Source organism: Nilaparvata lugens, chromosome 8 (genome assembly GCF_014356525.2).
Source record: "Nilaparvata lugens isolate BPH chromosome 8, ASM1435652v1, whole genome shotgun sequence".
Classification (NCBI taxonomy): Eukaryota; Metazoa; Arthropoda; class Insecta; order Hemiptera; family Delphacidae; genus Nilaparvata; species Nilaparvata lugens.
In genome coordinates this window covers 33146782-33170961 of record NC_052511.1, presented here as the reverse complement: position 1 = coordinate 33170961, position 24180 = coordinate 33146782, and the positions used below count along the sequence as shown (strand labels likewise).

The 24180-nt window shown below is 33.9% G+C and overlaps 1 protein-coding gene across 3 annotated transcripts in view; it reads right to left on the bottom strand.

The window, feature by feature from the left end:
• The window catches only part of LOC111060408, a 76573-nt gene that overhangs the window by 34073 nt on the left and 18320 nt on the right, over positions 1-24180 (bottom strand). For 2 of the 3 annotated variants that reach the window (XM_039434564.1, XM_039434565.1), the window contains exon 2: positions 1700-7393. The exons of the other annotated variant lie outside the window; for it this stretch is intronic. In XM_039434564.1, the coding sequence (XP_039290498.1) occupies positions 3252-7331 (4080 nt within the window). In that variant the 5' untranslated portion in view covers positions 7332-7393 and the 3' untranslated portion in view covers positions 1700-3251. Of the gene's footprint in view, positions 1-1699; positions 7394-24180 lie in introns of those variants that run through there. 3 annotated transcript variants of the gene reach the window in all.

Sequence of the window (24180 nt, the reverse complement as noted above, 5' to 3'; positions counted from 1 at the left end):
ATAGTAAGAAATGTCAATTCCTACAATTCAAAAGTAAATATAATTCAGTAGAGGATAGAGAAATAAATGTGTTTGTAGAGGAAAATGAATTAGACCAAGAAGAGAAAGTAGCATTCTTGGGAATTTTATTGGACAGGAAATTAACATGGCATCCTTACATTGAGAGGATATGAAATAAGATATCATCTGGGGTATTTGTCTTGCGGCAGCTTGCTAGGCTGAATGATAAAAAACTACTGTTAACTGCTTACCATGGACTTATACTATCTCATATTAGGTATGCTATTTTAGTATTTGGTAATTCATCTCAACAAAATATGGACAGGGTGTTTAAGATTCAAAAGAAGGCACTCAGATGTATAGAGAAAGTGAATAGGTTAGACTCTTGTAGGCCTTTATTTAAAAAGCTTGGTCTATTAACTGTGCCATCTTTGTATGTATATGAAGTTGTAATGCATGTGAAAACGAGTGGTGTGATCCAGAATTCAGATGTTCATGAGTATAATACGCGAAACAGAGCAGATTATCATATAATGGGTCACAATAGTAGGTTATTTGAACAAAAACCAGATTATATTGGTAGGAAATTTTATAACAAGCTACCTCAAATCTTGAAAAGTAATGATGATTTGAAGATTTTCAAAAAACAAATTAAAAAATATTTAGTTGATAGAGCTTTTTATAGTGTACAAGAATTCCTTTCAAACCTAAACTAGGTTGAACTACTTAGTGTTAGAATTATTATGTAATAACATGACTTGTTTTATACTCCATGACTGGAGTCTTTAAGACGTAATCTTAAAAAAAAAAAAATAAATAAAAAAATAAATGTTCCAAAATGAAAATTCCTAAGTTTTAATCGCCAGATAAATCCAAAGATAAATTCATACTACATAAACGAAAGACCATTGGAACAGGTGATGCACTTCAAAGACTTTGGAGTTGAGTTTGCTTCAGACTTATCATTCAACTTGCATATTGATTCAATGGTTTCTAGAGCCAATCAACAAATGGGCTTCATCCTTAGAACCTGTTCGCCGTTTAGTGATGTGACCCCCTTGATTTTGATTTATAAGTCACTGGTGAGAAGTCTGCTTGAGTATGCGTCCGAGATATGGAATCCATACCAAGTGGATAGAATAAGTACTCTGGAAGGGTTACAGAATACATTTTTATGATTCATGTACTTCAAAATTTTTTGTCCATTTGACTTCCAAACTCAAGAAATTGACAGTGTAAACAGAAAACTAACCTCAAAATGACAAGCTTGAAAAACAGACTGAGTTCCATGATGTTGCATAATTATGTGCTACAAACCCTTTTTTTACTTTAGGAAATAATGGTATAGCAAAATGAAATATTATGTGGTAAGATATTGTTCCTAACATTATATCTTTAACCAAATAACATTTTCAAGCATTATAAAAATCATGCAATGTATTTTTTATGATTTTTTGAAAACACTACATTCACCAATACCAATACCCAAAAACCACTTTTTTGGACTCAGGGGACCTTGAAACGTATAGAAATTTAGAAATTGGGGTATCTTAATTTTTTTCGGAAAGGAATTCTTTCCTTACCTATGGTAATATGGCAAGGAAAGTAAAAAATCAGTAGTATCATATACATAATCTTTACTATCCAATACACAAAATAATCCCAAATAACTATAAATTTGATTACTAAAATCATCTACATTAAAGTATAAAAATGATATAATCACAATTATATTCTTAAAAAATATTATAATACACTAAATTCATCTAATCATTACAATTTATTTGAGCCAATGGAAAAATATCACTTTTCTTCAGTACGGATAAAAGTTAACAGATCATGTGACTAACAATTTATTGGACTACTTATCCCTAACATACCTTATTTTGACCACTTTTTCGTCGAAGTAATTAATTTCTCGTCACTAACAAGCAGATCACTAACAATCATCAGAACTTCTCATCTAATCAAACATTTTTATTTTCATTCATTGACATAGATATTAATTTAAGGCTCTATCAAATCCCACGTTTTCAAATGAACAAATAATATGACAATGTTCATATATCCGAAATTCATCCATTTATGTAGAAAGTAATATTTGTGAATTTATTTCTGCAGCTATTTTATTCATGTTATTGCACATTCAAGTTTCAATAATCCATATCACTTTGATTCAATTTTAAAAACTACAAAAAAAAACAATTTCAATAACGCATGAAAATTACATTATAGTCACTGATTTTATATTTACATAGTGGAATCATAACTAACATAATAATATAACTTTAATACTGATTATAAAATGAATGAATAGGTACGGTAACTAAAAACTCTCATTGACAATATTCTTAATCTAAACGATAATAAATTGATTAAATTATGGATAATTTTTCAGATTTCTCAAATAAAACTTTTTTATCCAAAATTCAGTTTCTTCACAAAACATTATGGTTTTCATTTGAGCATCTCAATATACCAAGGCTGATCTTGCTAAATAATCTCCCAATAAAATGCAGTTAGAAGCTGATTTCAAATTATCAGTCCACCTCTATTAAACTAGATAAGGTCTAACTAATGGCATACACCTTTCCTTCATTTGATAGCATGCTGTCTTGTTGTGCAAAAATAGAAGGCTTGAATGATAACTTGCTGTATTTGAGTGCTAATTGACAGTTAGTGATCAAGAAAGAATCAAGATGTAAGGGCTGTGCTAAGGATTTCTATGGTCGCACATCTAACAATTCGGCTCAACATTATCATAAAATGTGGTTTCTTGAATTGAAGTTATTTTTGGAACAAGTACTTACAGATGGTGATTGTGAGAAGTCATGTATGAGGAATGACCTAGAAATATTACTTCATTTCAATATATGTAATTTTATCTCGTGATTAAAGATATATCATATGAGTAGGTAGGCTACTGTAAAAAAACTTGGAATCATGCTGGGAAAACATATTTTTTATAATATCGCAACCTTTGCATGAAAATACGAGTGGTATGAACAGTAATTTATGATAATATGGTAATACAATAAATTCATCTAAACATTACAATTTATTCGAGCTAATGCAAGCAAAAATATAACTTTTCTGCAGTGGAGATAAATAAAAATTTGATTACTAAAATCATCTTCATTCAAGTAAAAGAAAGCACTTATATAATGACAATTATATTCTTATAAAATTAATATGATAATACACTAAATTCATCTAATCATCACAATTTATTTTGAGCTAATGCAAGAATATCAACTTTCTTCATTAGACATAGACGTCAACAGATCAATCAGTGTCTGAGCTCCTTCGATTTCTGAATGATTCTGGTAGTAAGCAATTATTTGCTGCCTCTTATTTGGTTCGATTTGTTTGCAATATAAAGGCATACTGTATTCGTGCAGCATTCTATAAATGAATGGATGCAATATCTCTCCAACATCATCCACATAGTAACAGACTCGATGGAGTAATAGAAATTCAACACATTTGTTTAACCCAAGGCGGTCACATTCCTTGACAAGAACAACAAAGCTATCATAGCCAAATGCATGTTCGAGTTTCATTAAGTTGCTGTCAATGAACGATAGAAACCTTTTTTCAATTTCATGCACGAATTTTTCTATTCTCTGCAGAAGGCACATGTCATGCTTCTTACTCTTCTTGTAATACATGTCATAAACATTAACGTTGAGATAGTCCACATCATTTTCAAATTCGTAATAGATCTTGAGTAGCTTGGGGTAGTGGGTGATATTGACAGGAGGGTTTGAGTCGGTTGTGGGAATTGTGAATTCCAGTTCACCACTTGATGTGTTCAATGACACCAGCTGTCTGAATAAGTACCTCAATTGGAATGCAACTGGCATTTCATCACCTTTCCGGGGCACAATGTAAGGAGATAGTTCAATGTCTCCTTCCAACTGGTCTTCGATATTATTGTCCCCCAGCGAAAGCCAACACAGGTTAGTTTTGTCAACTACTTTCATAAGAGATTGGAATCCTGCATATCCTATTTTGTTTCCATGCAGATCGATGTAGGTTAATGTTGGTATATATTGAAGGACTTCTGCAAGCGATTCAGCACTTCTCGCTTCCAATTTGTTATTGGACAAATTCAAAGACATCAAATAATTTTTATTGCTCTGATTCATGCTGTTTGACTTCAAAGCCGCAGCAAGACATTCGAGTTGGTCATCTTCCATATTATTATTACTTAGATCAAGATACATGATATTGCTGAAACGGAGTTCTTGAAGATCTTTAAATTTGAGGTTCTTTATATTTTGAAGCCGTAATTCAATGATTTTCTCTCCATTTCCACCGGGTGCATTTTCAGTATGTGTTCCATTCAACTTCAATTGAGAAATATTTTTGAATATAAAGTATGGAAAGCTAGAATGTTCAACCATTTCGATTTCACTGATGTTGATATTACTGAAATGAGTCATTTTAGCTGGATTGGAGTCAACATGATCATTGACTTTTTTGGATCGGATGAACACCTTCGTCATTTCGATTTTATTACCTACATAATCAATCAAATGATGGATATTCACTTCAGAGGACGTTCGATAGACTTCAACAATACAATCTGGATACTTGCACAAATAAAAGTGATTATGAGGGTCATCACTTTGCAATTGAAATTGAACAATGATGTGAGCTACTCGTTCACTCAAGTTTTCTACAGCTTGACGTCCAATCTGATTTCCACTGAGATTGAGATCAGTAATTTTTGTATTCACAAGACTATTAGAAAGGTATTCAATGCTCTCATCTGTAATTAGGTTATAGGATAGATCAAGTGATATGACCTTGGATCCTGGTAGCCTTAGGGACAAATGCTTAATACCATCGGAAGAAATTTGATTATATGATAAATTCAATGTCGAAATTGAAGAATGCTGAAGCAATTCTGCTAAATGATAAACACTATTGATTCTGTTTTCACTGAGATCTAGTGAAACGATTTGAGAACCTGATATACACTCACAAAGTTCTTTCAGTTCTCCACAACTCGAAATCTGATTTTGTTTAAGTTCGAGGTGGGTGATATTTTTCGTGTGCAACAGGTCTACATGTGAAAGATAATACAAAGAAAATGAGCATCGCATAAGGTATGATAGATTGAGACAGGTTTTCGTCTTAGAATGTCTATCATATAATAAAGATAATGCTTTCCTCGCATCCATCATCCCAACATCTAGAGAATTAATTTGAGTACTTTTTATGATATCAGCCAAGTAAAACACATTACAACAAATGTCATTACCACTGAGATTGAGTGTGGTAACTTTTGTAAATGGCAAACTCAGTATGATACTCATCAGGCTTTTGCATGATAAACCATTATCAGCAAGATTCAAACTTGTTATTTCAGACTTTTTCAGAGCCATTGCCAGACATTTAACACCCACATCACTCCTCTCAATTTTTCTAATTTCATTTTCGTAATCTATTCCATTATAAGCGAGATCGAGATGTGTTAATTTTGAATCTTCCAAACATGGTGCCAAAACCTTTAAACTCTGACAGTCCAATTGATTATATCTGAGGTTAAGCGAAGATATTTGTGTATTTCTCAAAGCCAGTGACAAACATTTCAAAGCACCAACGTCTAGTTCGGCTAAATTACTCAATTGCAAATTAGTGATTTTGGAGTTGATCAAACACGATACAAATATTTTCATAACTTCACTGGTTATGGAGGTGGCTATAAGCTTCACTGATGTAATACTTGAATTTTTCAGAGCAATAACTAAATTCTCCATACGATAGCAGTCTATTGAACAATAACTTAAACTTATAGAAGTTAGTTGTGAGCCCAACATGAAAAATGAGAGTAACTTAACAATAGTATCACCATTATTATTAGAATTATTAATATAATAACCAAGATCGATTGAGCTTATTATTGATTTTTTCACTTCAATAGCTAATGATTCTATATCGACAGCATTATTTGGAACATTATCCACAAAACCAAGGGAAGTTATTTTGGTATGAGCCAAGCATGCCGATAATATCTTCCAACTTCTATTACCAAGACCGCAAAAATTCAAACTAAGTGAAGTTATTTTTGTGTTTGGCAGGACAGTTGCAAGGCTATTCATACCATTAATATTGAATCGATTACTGGATAGATTCAAAGAGGTGATCTGTGATTTAGTTAAACATGTAGCAAATACTTCCAAGCCATCGCAGTTCATATTGTTATCACTAAGATCAAGTGAGAGTATGTTTGTGTTTTCTAGTACGGAAGCCAAAATCTTGACTCCTTCGTTACCTATTTTACAGCCAGACATATTTAGGGTAGTAACACTTGAATCTATCAAATTTGCTGCAAATAGTCCGAAGGTTCCAGGATTTATTACCGAAGAAGATAAATTTATTTTTTCTATGTTGGAGTTTCTCAAAATTGATACTAAACAATTGAGGTTTTCATTTTGGGAAGAGCTAAGATCAAGAGAAAATCTTGTGGCCGAGTTTTCAAAAATTTCAGCAACGTGACACACACTACAACATAGAATTGGTTCTTCATATTTTTTATTCATTGAGCTTTTATCAGAAAAAAATGTAGCCCATGTGTCTACATCAAATGGTTCATTTTTACTCACATTAAGTGAAGATATTTGTGTTTCTCTCAGAACTTTAGACAAATACTCGAAACCTTTGCGGCCGATATAATTTTCACTCAAATCAAGGGATTTGATTTGTGTGCTGGGTAAGTATTGAACTAAATTAATAAACGAATCAGAATCTATCCAATCATTTCGAATATTTAGAGAAGTGATTTTGGTATCCTTCAGATTCTGAACTAACTTGATCATTCCATTTGAGCCTAAAGCATGATCTAATTGATGTTTATCATTTGTTATTGATTTTTCCAAACTTTGAATGAAATCTAGCATAGACGCTCTAGCTTTTGTAGGTGCATTGATCTGGCAATCGAAGCAGTCACTTTCTAAACAATTGACTTCAGTAACTTCTCCATATACAACTCCTGCATTGTTCGAAGGCTTAGACAAGTCTAGGGTATCTAACGACATAGAGTTGTGCTTGGTTTGTTCCAAATCACTACAGCTACGTTTACATGACCTGTCCACATGAGTGTCCCTTATCGACTGCGCTTGTTTCCTGACATCATCAATTGTTATGAAAGAGTAAAGATCATTGAGAAGCAAACAAGTGAAACTCTGAGTTGCAGCAGATGTCAGCGATTGTTCAGTTGTTGATGATGATGATATATCTCTTAACAGGGCACTCATTACTGCTTCGTGAGTAAAGAGACCCCAGAAATCCCTCACACTGATCGAGATATTCATGTTCATGTTAAAATCATCCAATGTCACCAACTTCAAGTCACTTCTTAGATTTTAGACGAATTCAAACCCTGCAAAACAAGATAAAAACAAGAATTTGTTATTGTGCAGAAAATGTATGACTCAAATTTAGTATAAATTATACAGAGTTGGGCAATGAAGTATGGAGGATTTGGAAAAGCTGTTACATACTCATTTTTGAACAAAATTAAGAAAAATCCAGTATTTACTTTTGTCTTTTGGCCATTTTTAAAATAAGATTCAGATTCAGATGCCTTTATTCATGTGCTTAACGAAACAAGATTCAACTCACGTTCTAGCGTTAAAAAATCAATCAATAAAATTTCATTTATTCAAGAAGTTGCATATAAAAGACAAGCTTCACAACATTGAATCGTCACAATCAACACAGAAAGTACAATAGTGCAAGGAGGAGACGTAAAAAAAACACTGCCTTCGGCAGCACCCCCTGGAAGAAATCGATTAATTTCAGTTGATTTAAAGGAAATTTTTATTTTGTAATAGTTCTATGATATGTAATTTTCTTCCCTCAAAACATCAACACATTCATCCACTGTGTATGGCGCTCTTTTTAACAGAACTTTCCTTATCCTTCCCGTCATCTTTGAAAAGTTGGAAAAATCTTTAAAATGATGGGGAAGTCTATTTATAATTTTTATTGCGCAATAGTGTGGGCCTTTCTCCAGAAGGGTTAGTCTATGTGCCGGGTAACCGAGGAGTGAGCCACCACTCCTCGTATTGTAAAATAATTACCATTAAGGCTAAACTCATTTTTATGCGACTCAGGTCAAGAAGAGACTCGACTCTAGTCGAGAGCATGTGTTTTCAAATGATGACGTCGCAGAGGACTAGAATCGACTGGTCTGAGTGTCACCATTTGGAAACACATGCTCTCGACTAGAGTCGAGCCTCTTCTCGATCCGAGTCGCGTAAGTGTGAGTTGAGCCTAAGAGTAAAGCAACATGATGAATCATATACAGACTGAAGAGTTTTAAAATATTATTGATCAAAGCTAAATGATGAAATAGGTACGGTACGGTATGCGAATATTGAGGTATTACTGTAATGTTTTCACATGGAACTGTGAAGTTTGGACCTTTAGATGTCCATTCTCAGAAATCAGGAAAGGGTATCGAGAATAACCTTCCCTTCATCATCAGCCGTGAAGTTAGGGAGAGAAAAAATTTGAAATTTGTATAACATACGGAAAACAAGATTTTAAAAATGGCCTTCGTTTTTGTCCAATACTCCTGTAGACGCTGTGAGAAGTTGATGACAGAGTATACCGTGCAAGAGAGAAGTATACCTTATCTGCCGTGGAGGAAACGTTGGTGGATGAAGATTGAGGTTTTCTATTTGTAATCACTGTTTTTGTATCAATGACGAATAATTGAATGTTTGTTGTAACATTATTCAAAACTGTTTTATCGGCCCTCGCTTTTTTGAGAAAACGTTACTGTAAATGTAGATCTTTTTGTCACAATTGAGATGACATCAATCTCAAAACTGTTGGCCACAAAACCAACATGCCATACATTGAGAAAAAGTTTGCAATTTCTAAGGCAGATTTCCCTGGACAACAAATTCTGTTGCGTGGATATGTCTCATTCATCGGAACCATACTTTTAGCTATTTTTTATGTGGCTAACTTGAAGCTCGTGCATTCATCAACAAATCACATACACTTGAAGCCCTGAGTGAGAGAATAACATAATAAATTCTATAGTGAGGTTCACGTTATAATGTGCAGTATTTTATTGCCAATAGTGTTTCTATAATTTTTTTATCATTCAAAAGGGATAACACTATCCCTTTCTAGCTTTGCAATGACTACAGATGAATTACAGTGACTGTACAGATGTAAAGAAACAATCTTCAGTCGCCATGCTTTTTTCTCATTCTACAAAATACTAGAGTAGACAAGTCATATAATTGATTTTAAATTTTATTTTTGAATATATGAAATAATGTTTAGATATTACCTTATGAGAAACACGAATTATACCTGAAATGGCTTTTAATAAGTTGATAACTTTGACCATCCTAGACTACATCCATCCTCACAAACATGCTTCAGTTAGCAGTAAGCCTTTTATAGGTTACTGGTACTGGTGTAAATATTGAAAGGTTATTTGAGAATTATTCCCATTGATTTTTATTCTGTGATTATACTTTCAAGAGAAGCTGAAATAGAATACGTACCAACCGAATAACTCAATTTCTGTTGATTAGAAGTTCAGATTGTTGTATCAAAGCTTTCAAAATTAGCCGCCAAGATTTCAGGTGTATGTGAACATAAAAATCTGATCTCAGTAATGAAAGTTTTGAATCAAATTAAGTAAAGGGATATTTTATTGATAAATGTGATATATTCGACATGGAATTGATTATTTTATCAAAGAAAATATAACTAACTAGCTGTACCCTGCCACGCTTCGCAGTGGCACATTGTGATTGAATGTTTATTTTATTTTTTTTTTCTGTGGCCCCCACTATATATAAAATATGTGTTGGGAAACCACAAATATTATGCTTGTTAAATAAATTATGAACATCTGTGTTATGTGAGCTGTTAAATCTGGTTTATTGTGCAATTACAAAACTAAAAGGAAAAATAATGTTTATATGAGAAATAAAATGAAAAAAAGCAAAATTTTTAGAAAAAAGAAATTAAAATGAGTAAATGAATACCTATATATAAAATAGAAAATTATTGATGGAAAATAATTAGATTCTAAAAGAAAAAAATATTGAGAATAGTCTCTTAAAAAGGATTGATAAAAAAATGAATTAATAATATTCATAATATCTAGTTTGTAATAAGGTCTTCACTATAATTTATTCTATTTTCAATTATCCAAGTTTTTGTTTTTGCTTTAAATATATTAACCAGTACCATTTCCTTGATGTCCATTGGCAGCCTGTTGTAAATCTTCGGTCCTAAGTATGTGACTGTTCTCTGGGCGGCAGTTGTTGTCATCCTGGGGACTGCTAGATCAATATTCCTTCTTCGCGTGCTGTGGGTGTGGTCCATGTTGAGAAAGAACTGCGGGTTTTTCCTGATGAATGTGAGTAATTGTGAATGTAAATTTGTCGGATGCTCAGTAGTTGGAGCTCTTCATATAGAGAATCTGAAGGGTAGAGTGGATGTTTCTGTCCCATTATTCTGAGGATGAGTTTCTGGACTTTAAAAACAGGATTGATATGGCAGAAATACGTAGCTCCCCATGCCAGGATTCCATATCTTGCTATTGACTCTACCAATGCGTGATATACAATTTTTAACGTATCCAGTGTGAGTATCTGTCGGAGTTGAATGAAACTGTAAACCAGTTTCCTGAGTTTTGTTGTTTGCTGTATGATGTGTTTGTCCCACCAAAGTAAGTCGTCTATTATAACTCCTAAATATTTTATATTATCTGTTCGTTCTACTGATGGACAATTGCAGTCTATGCGATTTATTTTGCAGTGATGTAACTTGATTGTATTTCGTACAGGTTTTTTGGAGTCCGTCAGTGAAAATGCTAGAAATTATTTTGATGAATTGAGAGTCAGGATATTACTGTGGAGCCAAAGTGTAATTTTTTCCATGCCTAATTCAGCGGTTATGAAAGTCTCGTTCCAGTTGTTGCCTTGAAATATCACAGCTGTGTCGTCGGCAAAGACAATAATCTTGCCACCAATGTCGAGTGAGCACAACTCATTGGCAAAGATGAGGTACAGTATCGGACCAAGAACTGTTCCTTGTGGCACGCCGAATTTTACAGGAAGGCCTTCTTCTGCACTCAGATTTTTCCCTATTCTCACTCTCTGTTTGCGAATGGTTGAGAAATGAGAAAAAACAAAGAATACATTTCATATAAGTTTAATTTTGCAATACTTGTTTATATACAATATTTTTGTTTTTCCACTGTCTGCGTAAATATAAAGACTATCTGGTTTGCCGACTCGGGAACACGCAACATACAGTTGTCCATGTGAAAAAAAAGCATCGGTATGCTTTCTTTGTTCTGAATTGCGAAAGTAATTGAAATCCAATAATTGTACCGGAAAACATACGGTAATCAAGAGTGTAGTTTACCGGTACTCTATATCTCACGAACCTGTTGAAGCTGCGTTTTGAAACATGCGCGCTATCTAGCGGTCAGATTTTGCACTTTGATTGCAGCAGCGCTCAGCTCAAATCTGGCCAAAAATGGCCAAAGTTTCACCCCCTCCCCCCGGGCCACCCTGCGAGCCCGGTCAATTTTTTTTTTTTTTAATCGACTTATTTTCGCGAGCTGACCCCGAATGTGAAGTCAAAAATCGGAAAAATCCATAAACAAAAAAGTTAAAAATTTTCGGGCGAGCGTAGCGCCCCTGAAAATTGTAAAAAGTAGATAAAAACCATCCTTGATGCGGATTTTATATCATGTTAAAATTTCAACTCAATCGGTCCAGTACTTTTGGAGTTTTTGCATTACACACAAACCAACATAACATTTTTATATATATAGATATTAGATCAAATGTAATTGGATGATTTGAGTTACAGCTATCCAATATAGATGGCTGTGTTTTAGTACAGTCTGTGAGAAAATAAAGTCATTTTGAGAATCAGCAACCCTGTTATACCATTTTTCTTCACTGAAATTATAAATAAATAAATAAAATATATAAATTTTTATTGCCATTAAGCAACATTGGCAATAGACTGTGCCGAGCACTATTTTTAATTCAGGCCTTTTTCCAAGTTATAATAGTAAATTTAATACGGTACACAATAGACTAGAGCCATTATTGTGAGTTAGCGAAATAAATTATTTTCTCTCTCTATTATGAACGGCCATGACTTCGAGTTTCCCATGATAGATATTTAAAAATTGTGGCTCCGAGTCGTCGAGGAATGTAGATTATGGAATTATCTCTAAAATGTAGCCTTCCTGTCGTGACATGGAGTGTGATAAGCTGGAAAACAGCAAGCATTGAAATTATAACAAATTACCGATTTTGCAGTTACTATTTGGTCCAAAGGCTCTAGAAGCCACGCGACGATTGGTCAAATTGATTCCCTTCGCCCAATAGGAGACCTGTTTCTAAATACAGTAGTGGGGTGATTCCCCAGCCGCGAGATCAGATTACGTTTCGGAGGACACTTTGCTAGGAGCATTACGAGAGTAAAGATGTAGTCATTATGTTTCGCCGTTTTTGGGCAAGTTTATATCATTAGTTAATGTAGGAGCTAGTTTCATTTTTATTAAAGTTTAAATTTTCTAGTAGTGCCATGTCCTGAAAGGTTTAATTGTGTTTCTTCATCATGTACGAATAATTGTTTCTTCAAATAACCGCTAAGGTACGTAAAATAAGGTTAAAATATAATTTAGGGAATTCAATTGATTGAAACTTCCATAAGAGTATGGTATTAACAAAGCCTGTTATTTTTCAAGTTAATAATATTGATTGAGAATAATCCTTTTGATTTTATTAGTGATGGAAGATAATTATAAATTTTTTTGTAAAGAAGTATAGAAAGTTTTCAGTTACGTTACTTTTGAGTTATTGTTTCTGGAGATATATTATCGTAGAGTATTGCTGAAAGTCAGGAAGATAGCCTTTAAATTGGAATGAAATTTTTAAGATTATGTTCATATTGAGTTTATGACATTTTATAATTTATATTTTTCAGACTCTGTTTTATGTCATTAAGGCTTTCGAATGATTTAGTAAATTTTTATGATAGAAATCTTAATAGACGAAGAAGAAAGTTTTTCTTTTCCATGAAATTAATATTAATGAATGTTCAAATTTTAATACAATTTAAATTATTTTCTATGTGTTTACTAATTTTATTTAATTAAAGGTAAAAACTATCTACAAGATGAATCTTATAGGGCAAAAATTATTTTTACCTTTAAAGTGAAATTTTCAATATTTTTTTTCTTTTATTGTGTTATAGAGTGTCTTGTTTTGTTTTGTGATAAATTCATAATTCTAGTTGATACTCGTTTTTGGACTTGTATTTGTAGGTAAATCAAATCATAAACTCTGGACTGTTCATTTTAAATTAAGGTTCTGAGCAGTTTTGGGCGAATGCCCGTTGTTTACACTTGGATTGCGTCCTATAGTTCATAAATAATAAATAAAATAAATGTTGGCTAGCGCACAAGTTTCCAACAATACTAGTCGAGCTACTATATGAAAAATTATATTTGATTTCGCAAACCAAACGAAAAATATCATATAAGTTAGCATCATTTCAATCTGAATTATTCCTTTTCTAAGAGTATTATATCAATTTATATAAAAGTTAACATCATAATTAATGAAGTATTCATTTTCTAAAAGCATTATATTAATTTATTACGGGTGTTTTCATAAATGTTGCATTGTATATTAATGACACTCTGGCAAGTAAATTCGTTTTAATTCAATCTGTTAAATTTTGAGAATGAAATCAGAACGTCAAGATAAGATCTAAATTAAATAACAGAATAAACTCCTGTTTTAGCTTTTGATGAATTGTAGGAAGAGTTAGAAATTAATGCTGTAATACATTTATTTACAGCGGTTCATGTGTGTCCCCAAACCAACTTCATGTACCACCCCTTTGGTTCCGCAACTTTATGTAACACCGCTTCAAGACACCCGTTCAGACGACAGGTCTAGGGACGTAAGAGGACGTCGCCGTCAAGCCAAATTCAACCGGTAAAAGTTCACCGCCAAAAACAAGGTACTGTAACCCCGACGATAAAGCAACGTACAGACCAACGAAAGTGCAGTGTAGTGAAACAAAGGTTCATTCGAGAATGTCAATCAAAAGTGGGGATTCAAAGTTATTATGAAATGGGTTATATGAGTTACTATCGACGAAATTTGGGTTCAACGGGCTTTTCTTTCTTGAGTAATTTCATGTTGAAATTAATTTGTTATTTTATGACTGATATTGTTTGGTTTTGTGACGTATTGCTATCTAAACGAAGGATAGTAATGCGCCCCCAAATCAGATGAAGAATGTCAACAAAGTAACATGAAATTGTTGTTTCTGTTGTTCGCTTTTAGTTGCCAATGTTTATTGAAGCTGTTTGTATTTTTCAATTATTTCAAATTGTAGTGTTATTCTATAGTATAAACCTATTAAATCAGGCATGGCAAGATTAATTGAAGTTTTCTTGACTCTAGCCCGTTCACCTGCATGAATTAGGTATAGACTCAGGTATTTTCTAGATGTGTCTGCCTATTTCTAAATTCTAAATTTTATTCAAAATTATCTTCTTTATCATCTTTTAAAAAGGTCAGACACAAGACAAAAGTCAGAAGGTTATAAGTTAATGTAATTGAAAGTATATACGATATGCATATATAAACACATAAACATAACTACATCTAAAGTAAGCCCAGAAGAATTCAAATATTCATCACTATACAAACAACAGTACAAACAAGGCCCTGTCAAATTGTTAAAACAAGAAAGAAAAGCTTTAAGCAATCAAGGAATCAAACATCAATAATCATATCGGAATCCAAGAACGCTTGTATAGAATACATTGGTGTTTTCACTAACCAGTTGAAAAGTTTCATTTTAAATCTATCTGTAGACTCATTTATTGAGCTTAGAGGTAACTTATTGTACAGTTTCAGACCAATAATATTGTAGCTATTCATTGACTTTGAAAGCCTTTGGAATGGTATATTCAGTCTATTCTTATTTCTTGTTGCATAAGAATGTATGGTATGTCTTGGAATTTTCTCTACCTTTGTTTTTACATGTATTAGAGCAGTGTATATATATATATAAAGATTTATGATTGTCAAGATTCTCAACTTAATAAACAAAGGTCTACAATGCTCAGTACTATTACGCGCATCTGCTAATATCCTGATGGCTTTTTTCTGAAGTAAAAGTACACTGCTAACATGGCTACAATTACCCCAAAACAACACGCCATATAGAAGAATACTTTGAAAAAATGCAAAATAGGCTGACCGTACATAGCTATCAGGTACATAATTTTTTAATTGCTTCAACAAATAGATAACCCTAGACAATTTACTATTTACATACTCAATATGTGGCTTCCATATTAATTTTTCGTCAATATAATATATACCTAGAAACTTGAAATTATTTACACTATTATCTGTTGGAATCTCTCTTAAGCTAAAAATAATTTGTTGAGTCTTATTATCATTCAATAAGAAACCATTTGCCCTGAACCATATGCTTGCTTGGTTTAAAGTATGTTGTTCAATCGTAAAAGCGAGTTTTTGAAAATCTGAGTCTGAATTGAAAAAGTGGTATCATCTGCGTAAAGCATTGACTGAGATGTCACTGATAATGGAATATCATTTATCATCAGGGTGAAAAGTACAGGTCCAAGGATAAAGCCCTGAGGAACACCAAACTTGATCATTTTTACCTTAGATTTAGTATGACCTACATAGACTGTTTGCTTACGGTCAAATAAGTATGACCCAATTAACATGAGGCTTACACTGTTCATACCGTAGAGACCAAGTTTATTCAGCAGGATTGTGTGGTCGACACAATCGAATGCCTTGCTGAGGTCACAAAAGGTAGCCTGAGCGAATTGACCTGTTTCAAAAGCATCCAACACTTTTTTAATCAGAGCATCTATTGCAGATGCGGTAGATCTACCTTTTATAAAACCAAACTGAGCTTCACTTAAAATGTGCTGTTCACTTAGGTAATTTGAGATCTGGATTTTTATTACTGACTCAAAGATCTTTGAAAATATAGGAACTAATGATATGGGGCGAAAACTAGATGGACAATCTTTTGGTCCCTTTTTATAAACTGGTACTAATCTTGATAATTTGAGTATAGAAGGAAACACTCCTTCCGTTATACAACTATTGATGCAGTAAGTTAGAGGTTCAACAATGCAGTATATGACCCTTTTTAATTATATTGCTGGATAAATTGTAGATGTCTACACTGTCAGATGACTTAAAGCTATTAACTATATCTAATATAATGTTAGGAGTTACTTCAGAAAAACCGAAGGCAGGCCTCCTTGCTGTAGTGCAACTTTCAATAAGTTGGGCAGCAGTAGTGATTGGCTGAACAATTTTATCATGCACCTCTTCAACTGATTTTACAAAGAATTCATTAAAAGCATCTGGAGGAATACCCATTCTAACATTTAGACTCTCTTTTTTAACTTGATTGATCATTTCCCAGGCTGATTTACATCTATTACTGGAGAGCTCAATCTGAGTTGAGTTGTACTGTTTCTTGGCTGTATTTATAGCATTCTTATACTCAGTCCTAGCATTACAATACGCTAATCTAGATAAATTTGTCTTGTCTCTTATATATAAGTGATGATACAATAACAATTTGTTTTTCATTTCTAACAACTGAGGTGTATACCAGGTGGAAGGTTTCCTCTTCACTTTGGCTTCAGGAGTGTTAGTTGTGACTCTAACAATTTTCTGTGGTATGCACGAATCAAAATAATACAAAAATATTTCCATAAAACGGTTAAAAATAGCTTCACCACCCACTTGGTTAGATAATTTGGCTACCCAATTTATATTTGATAGTGCAGATCTAAAATTTTGCATCTTCTCAACAGTTACAGGTCTAGTAGAAACCATCTTTGTCTTGACACCGCCATCCCCTTGGGCCAAATTCAATAGCCTCAGAAAAACACAATCATGGTCAGAAAAATGGAATGCTTTTACATCTGTGTAGATATATTGTGTCCCTATGTTGGTAAATATATTGTCAAGGCAAGCAGATCCCCTAGTGGGCCTTAAATTTGTGCAATAAAAGTTGAACTGCCTTAATAGATTTTTCAACTCATGAACTGTTGCCTTATCTTGTAGTACATTAAACTCAGCATTAAGGTCACCTCCCAGTACAATACGATAATTTTTCCACCTGGGTCTACTGAACAAATGTAAAACCTCATTAAGACCCTGTAAGAAAAGAGCAGGGTTTCCTGAGGGCGATCTATACAGAGAAACTACAATAAGCTTAAGTTTATTAATAGCTATGCCTGTTACTTCAAAGTTCTTTTCACTGTTGAGATTTGGATTTGGATTGTAAATCTAATTTAATACTTTCTTTTGCAAGCTCAGGTCTGACATAAATAGATACTCCCCCATGTATGAATTGTTTTCTACAATAACTATTGACTAAAACATAATCATCTAATTAATGATAAATTATATCTTCTTCCTTGCACCAATGCTCACTCAGACAAAGAGCGTGACAATTGTTTTTATTCCCAAATTCATTCAAAACTACATGTTTATTGTTTATACCTTGAACATTTAGATATCCTACATTAAATTCTGAGGTAATAGACATTTCAATAGGCTTACGTAAGTTAATTGTCCTGGGATTAATACAGCTATTACCAGTGGACCGAGTTATTTTAGTTTCAAATAAATGTTTGATTACCTACGGTCTCATTTAAAGATTGTGCATTACAAATTAGTAACAAAAGTTTCATTTTTCTTACAACTAGGTGAACTACTCATAATAGCAATAGATGAACAATCTATACATCTAAAAAATAATTGTTGTCATTTCCCTTTTGACCTAACGTAATAGTGTTTTTGGTTGACTCTAAAGTGGCATTGATTCGAGTTACAGTATTCAGTATCATGTCAACAATATGTTTTTTACCAATTCTGTTAAGATGAAGACCATGAGACGTGTGGAATCTTGCTCCCAGTGAACTTAAATCCATAAAAACAACGTTTGAGAAGCGTTTGCTTATGTTTTCCAACTGTTCATTGGTTTTACGTACTTCCACATTTACACATGACCACTGGGGTAGATCATAACGGTGTGGTACGGAGAGCACTAAAACGTTGGTATGTCGCAATTCCAAAAGTCTCTTTTTGAACGATCTAATAAAATTATATGATTCATTTGATGCTACGTCATTAGCTCCAGCAATAAGAACCACTAGATCTTTCTCACACATATCAGAACACATACTATTGCACTCCTCCGTCACTGAATCAAACTTGGCACCCGGCTTCATCATATTTAGAAAGTCATGATCACTCTCTGAAGAGACACCCTTGGCAACCTGTCTTCCCTGACTGTCCGAAAAACACCTAATCTTCACTCGCTGTTTCGTGTTATTACTGTCAGTCTTATTCTTTTTATGTATGTCTCGTGAGTCATTATTATTTGATTGTAAGTCCTTTCCTTGCACCAGTTGTCTATTATTACTTTTTAAATTCGCCCACTGGAGTCGGTCCTCACTTCGTCGCTGCGTCAAAACATCACATGATGGCGAATTCACTAGCACCTCGTATTTATTCTTCCATCGGTTGGCTTCATCTCTGGACATTTCTATTTCACTCCGTAAGACACGGTTGTCAACCTCCAAGGTTTCCACAGTAACGGCCATAGATTTAAGTTAATCTTTGATAGCCAGATGTTCGTTCTTAAAATTTAGCGCCATTGAACTGGACTCAGCTTTTTGAGATTTCACTTGATTCTCGAGTATTTCAATTTGATCTTCAATTCTTGTGAGAAGGCAATTAAATCATCTCGTTGCTGAAGAAGCTCGACTGTACGCATACTATCTGAAGAATCATTTGAGACAGTCCTTGTGGTCGGCATATTTACACCCATATCACAAGTCATAGGTGATGAAAGTGAACTTCTGTTATTTCTAGGAGTTTTTGGAGATTTTGAAATAAATTCTGAAGCTAATTCACTCTTTGAATTGTCACTCGCAGGATCCAAATCTGGAGCCGGATGATTGTGCTGTCCGATTGTATCTAATACTTTATTTATGCCCGAATTTGTCTTCAAATTTACCGGACAGCCAATGCTGAGACATCTCCACGAGATTCTACCATCAACCATAATGCGATCCCTTTTGAAATTAAATCCATCAACTAGTACGATCCATCAACGAGTATCGACTAGGCAGTCGTAGTGAACGGTTGTTTTTGTTAAATGCTCCGTTGACCGTATCTTATCTGACTGATACTGACTCGCGTAAACTGTTGAATTGGAACTTTCCATCGTTGTATTGTTTAACACTGAAATTCTTGCAATTTTTAGAATCGGTTATTCACTTTTCTAACAATGTCTGTGTGTGGTAAGTGCTTAGTATCAATTAAAAGAAACGAGAAAAATCAACTTCAGTGCTCTCAGTGCCGGTCTTCTTTTCACGGCAAGTGTCTGAAAATTGATGACTCTGAAATTGAAATTTTGTCAACCAAATCGTGGTCGTGTGATAGTTGCTTTTCCAATGAGAGACGTTTACGTTCACAATCGGACTCTACACCGGTGAAATCTATTCATAAGGAGAATCCGACTCGTGAAGTGATTGATCGGGATACTCTTGTTTCGCTGTTTGAAAAATTCAAGATGGACATTATAGCTTCTCAGAAAAATCTAGAGAAAAAACTTGATGACCATATCGCTAGTAACAAACTACTTAATGAAAAGATTAAGCTGCAACAGGATTCCATTGATTCATTGAAGAGTGATTACGCAAAAGTGAAAGCTGAAAACATCAAAATATTAGCGCTTCTTGAAGAGCGTGATCAATACTCCCGTCTAAATTCCGTTCAAATTCATGGTATTCCTGAAAGCGTTGGTGAAGATGTTGTTCAGATTGTTACCTCGTTGGGTCGCGCGCTGGACATTAATTTGAACAGTGAATCAATTGACTGCGCTCATAGACTGGGAAAGCCGAGTGGAGGTCGCCCCCCTACACTTCATGTCAAATTCGTACGTCGAACTGATGCTCATCTTTTACTTGAAAGAAACAAGAAGAAGAACTCACTCCCAAGTCAATCAACCTGAATGGGGATGGCCGGATCTTCGTCAATATGGCGCTTTCCAAGGGCCAGAGAAAACTTTTCAACGCTTCAAGAGAGCTGCAGAAGAGCGGATTGGTGCGTCATGTGTGGTGCGATCGAGCGGGTCGAGTCAAAGTTAGGAAGGTAGACGACGGAAAAATTTTCATTATCAAATCGGAGAATGATCTTGAGCAGTTTCGAGAATAGACTTCTTCATGATTGCCTTACTCATGTATGATGTGTCTATTTATTTTGGACGTGTGTGTAGTTGGAAGTGTCATATCAATGTGCCTAGGTTAGTACGGTATCTTATTCAGTTGAGTTTTCCTTTATAGAAGTTCAATTATTGGACTTCTATATTGATAATAATGAAATTTTATTTCGTTCATTATTAATCCTGTTCTCCTATTGTTTGTATTTAAGCTATCAATAGCTGTGAGAATACTTAGATAACAGGTAGCACTTATCAATATCAGTAAAATGTTTTTTCGGGATGTACAGGATTTAGCTCAGTACCTATTTTATCTTTGATTTGGAATCATTACTTCAATCCATTCATAATGAAATAGTATATTACATCTCTGATAATACATTGTAATATTGCATTTATAATGGCCTAATTTATAAATAAATTTAAAAAAAAAATTAAAAAAATATATTTATATCACAGAATATACATTTTTGGAGAATAATAGGACTGATTACAGTTATATTGAATAATCATATTAGACTTTACCTCAAATAAATCGTATACCTCAAAATAAATACTATATCTCAACGATAAATCTGATACAGTCAACATATAGCCTACTGTCATCATGAAGATGTTCTACACTTATTATAATATATATGATTCTATACTTATTATAATATTATGATATTAATATAGTGGACACTAATGGTCTAAGATTACATTTATGTATGTGTATATTATTGTTATTTTTCAATTTTTTCGGTAAATACATGAATTTGGAGAATATTTCACTTCTAAGATAATTAACTATTTGGCACAATCAATATTATTCTCTCTAATCTGATCACTGATTCTGTAATAATATTGAATTAGATTCCGGAATTTGATATTGTACAGCTTCTGACAATTGTAATATTGCATTTATAATGGCCTAATTTATGAATAAGTTAAAATATATAGGCTATATCACAGAATATACATCTTTAGAGAATAATAGGACTGATAACAGTTAAGATTAAATAATCATATTAGAATATTTTGAATATTTTTTCATTATTTTGAGGTAATTAGAATTTTGTTATTGAATACCGTATTATTTGTCAATGCAACTTGAATTTCTATTTCCACTTATTTTTCTATTAATCGAGATGAATTTAATCGAAGTAGATAAACTCTTATCAATTCTTAGAGGTTGTGATTCTTATCTATTCATAACAGTGATTGCTTGAGATTATCAATCTGTATGATTCTTAATTTATTTGTTGTAGACTATCTAGATTATTTATATTCTGAGCTTATATTGGAATGTGTGTACAATAATGTTTGCTTCACTCTGATAGGAATTTATAGATGGCATGGAGTTCCGGTTGATCGTTTCTTGACTGATTTTAGTGATATGTTGAGTAGCATTAAGAGTTCGGTTGTTGTATGTATTGGTGATTTTAATATAAATGTTAATAATTCTGATCGAATTAGCGACAGGTACTTTGAAATAATCTCTTCTAGTGGTCTTGAAAATTTGATTGATATTGATACACGTGTCACGGAAAATACTTCAACGTGCATTGATCATGTGTTGCTGAGAGGTGTTGGTCCATCTTCTGCGCGCTCTGCTGTTCTTGAGGTCTCTATAAGTGATCACAGAGCTGTGTGTCTTTCTATGCTGGCAAAAAAGTCTCGGCCAGGGGTGAATTTTGGTTCATTTCATGAAATAAATTGGGATGTTCTCACAGGATTACTTACAATCCAAGATTGGTCTGTTGTATTCAGTGCCGAAAGTGTTAATCACGCATATAATTGTTTTTGTTATGTTTTGGACTCTGCCATTCAATCATCTAAGGTCACTAAGTCCACTCAAATAAATCACAAGCAACGATTATTGAAGCCTTGGATGAACAGTGGACTTTGTGAAGCTATTCGGTCAAGGGACAAATTATATAAGAAGACAATGAATGAGCCTGAGAACATCAGATTGAAACATGAATTTGTTACTTTGAGGAACAAGATAAAAATGTGGGTAAAGATAGCAAAGGAGAGATATTACTATGATCGGTTCCAGACTGTAAGAGGTAATTCCAAAAAACAGTGGAAACTTATCAATGAATTGATTGGAAGAGGAGCCAAGAAAAGTAAATTCAATTTGGTAACCGAGGATGGTGTTGTAAGTGAAGATTCAGAGGTTGCTAATCTGTTCAATGAATACTTTGTCTCTGCACCTAAGTCTGCTGTTCCACCCCCTTTTCCTCAGCAAGCGTTGAACGACTATAACAATGTTTTCAGAGAGCCACGTTGTGATAGATCACTGTTTTGGTATCCGATTTCTTCTTTGGAGATTGAAAAAGTCATTGCATCCCTGAAAAACTCTAAGGCCCCTGGCATCGATGGATACTCATCAGTCATGGTCAAGAAAATAAGCACAATCATCAGTCCAGTGTTATGTTTCATATTTAATTTAAGCATTTCTGAGGGTGTTTTTCCATGTAAACTCAAAATTGCGAAAGTAGTTCCAATTCCCAAAAAAGGTAACCCAAAATTAATCCAGAATTATAGATCCATTTCTCTTCTCTCTGTTTTCTCAGTTATATTTGAAAAACTGATCAAAAATCGCTTGTTGACTTTCCTAAATTCAACTAATTTTTTCTCAAATTGCCAATTTGGTTTTAGAGAGGGCCTAGGAACTGAGTTAGCTTTGAGAAAGTTCATTTCAGAGATATGTTTGAACATCAATAATAGAGAGGTGAGAAGAGTATCTGGCTTGTTTTTGGACATTCGGAAAGCCTTTGACACGGTTGACCATGCAACACTCATTAGGAAATTGGAAGCAGCTGGTATTCGTGGTTTGCCTCTAACTTGGTTCTATTCATACCTTTCTGAACGGTCTCAGGCAGTTAGCATTGGCTTGAGTTCTAGTCCACTTCTTATGGTGGATTGTGGAGTTCCACAAGGCTCTGTATTGGGACCTATCCTGTTCCTGGTGTATATTAATGACCTGTATCATGGCCCTTTCAGTGGAAGGTTCACAGTTTTTGCTGATGACACTGCCCTTTCTTATGGTGCAACCTCAGATTCGGATCTGTATGATCAGATGTCAAATGACCTTCGCTTGATTTCTGTGTGGTTTGCATACAATAAATTGAGCCTGAACCTTGAGAAAACCATCTACCTGAATTTTGGGATTGCATCTTCATTCATGCTTATCCAGCCCTTGAAGTTTCATTTTGTTGGTTGCAATGAAGTTGATTGTGGCTGTGGAATTATAAATCAAGAGAGAAGTGTAAAGTATCTTGGCATTACCGTTGATGATGATTTATTGTGGAAAAACCAGATAGAGTCAATGAAAAAATACTTGCGTTGCCTTCTACATAGGGTTTTCAGTCTTAGAAACTTGTGTCCAACATTTGTTCTGAGAGACCTCTATTTTGCCCTTGCTCAGTCTCGTCTCTCATATGGATTAGTTTGTTGGGGAAGTACTTACATAACCCATTTGAAGCCTGTATTGTCACTCCAGAGAGCCTTAGTAAGAGCAATAGTTGATAATCAAGAAAATCTGGATTTATTCTCTTCTTTTCAGTCTATGAAAATTTTGCCTCTGAGACACTTGTATGTTTTCAAGGTATTATCTCAATTCTATTGGTCTAGTGGGAATGAAGGCGCTACCTTGGGGCACGAGGCCAATGATAGGAGAACTAGGTTTGCTGAAAGGTTTCCCATTCCTAGACCTCATAGTACTTTTTTCCAAAAGTCTTTCTGTTTCCTGCAAGGAAGATTTTTCAAGCAACTGCCTCAGGATATTGCTTCTGCTAGTTATCCTCTCCCAATTTTCAAAAGAAAAGTGAAGAAGATAATCTTGGCTCT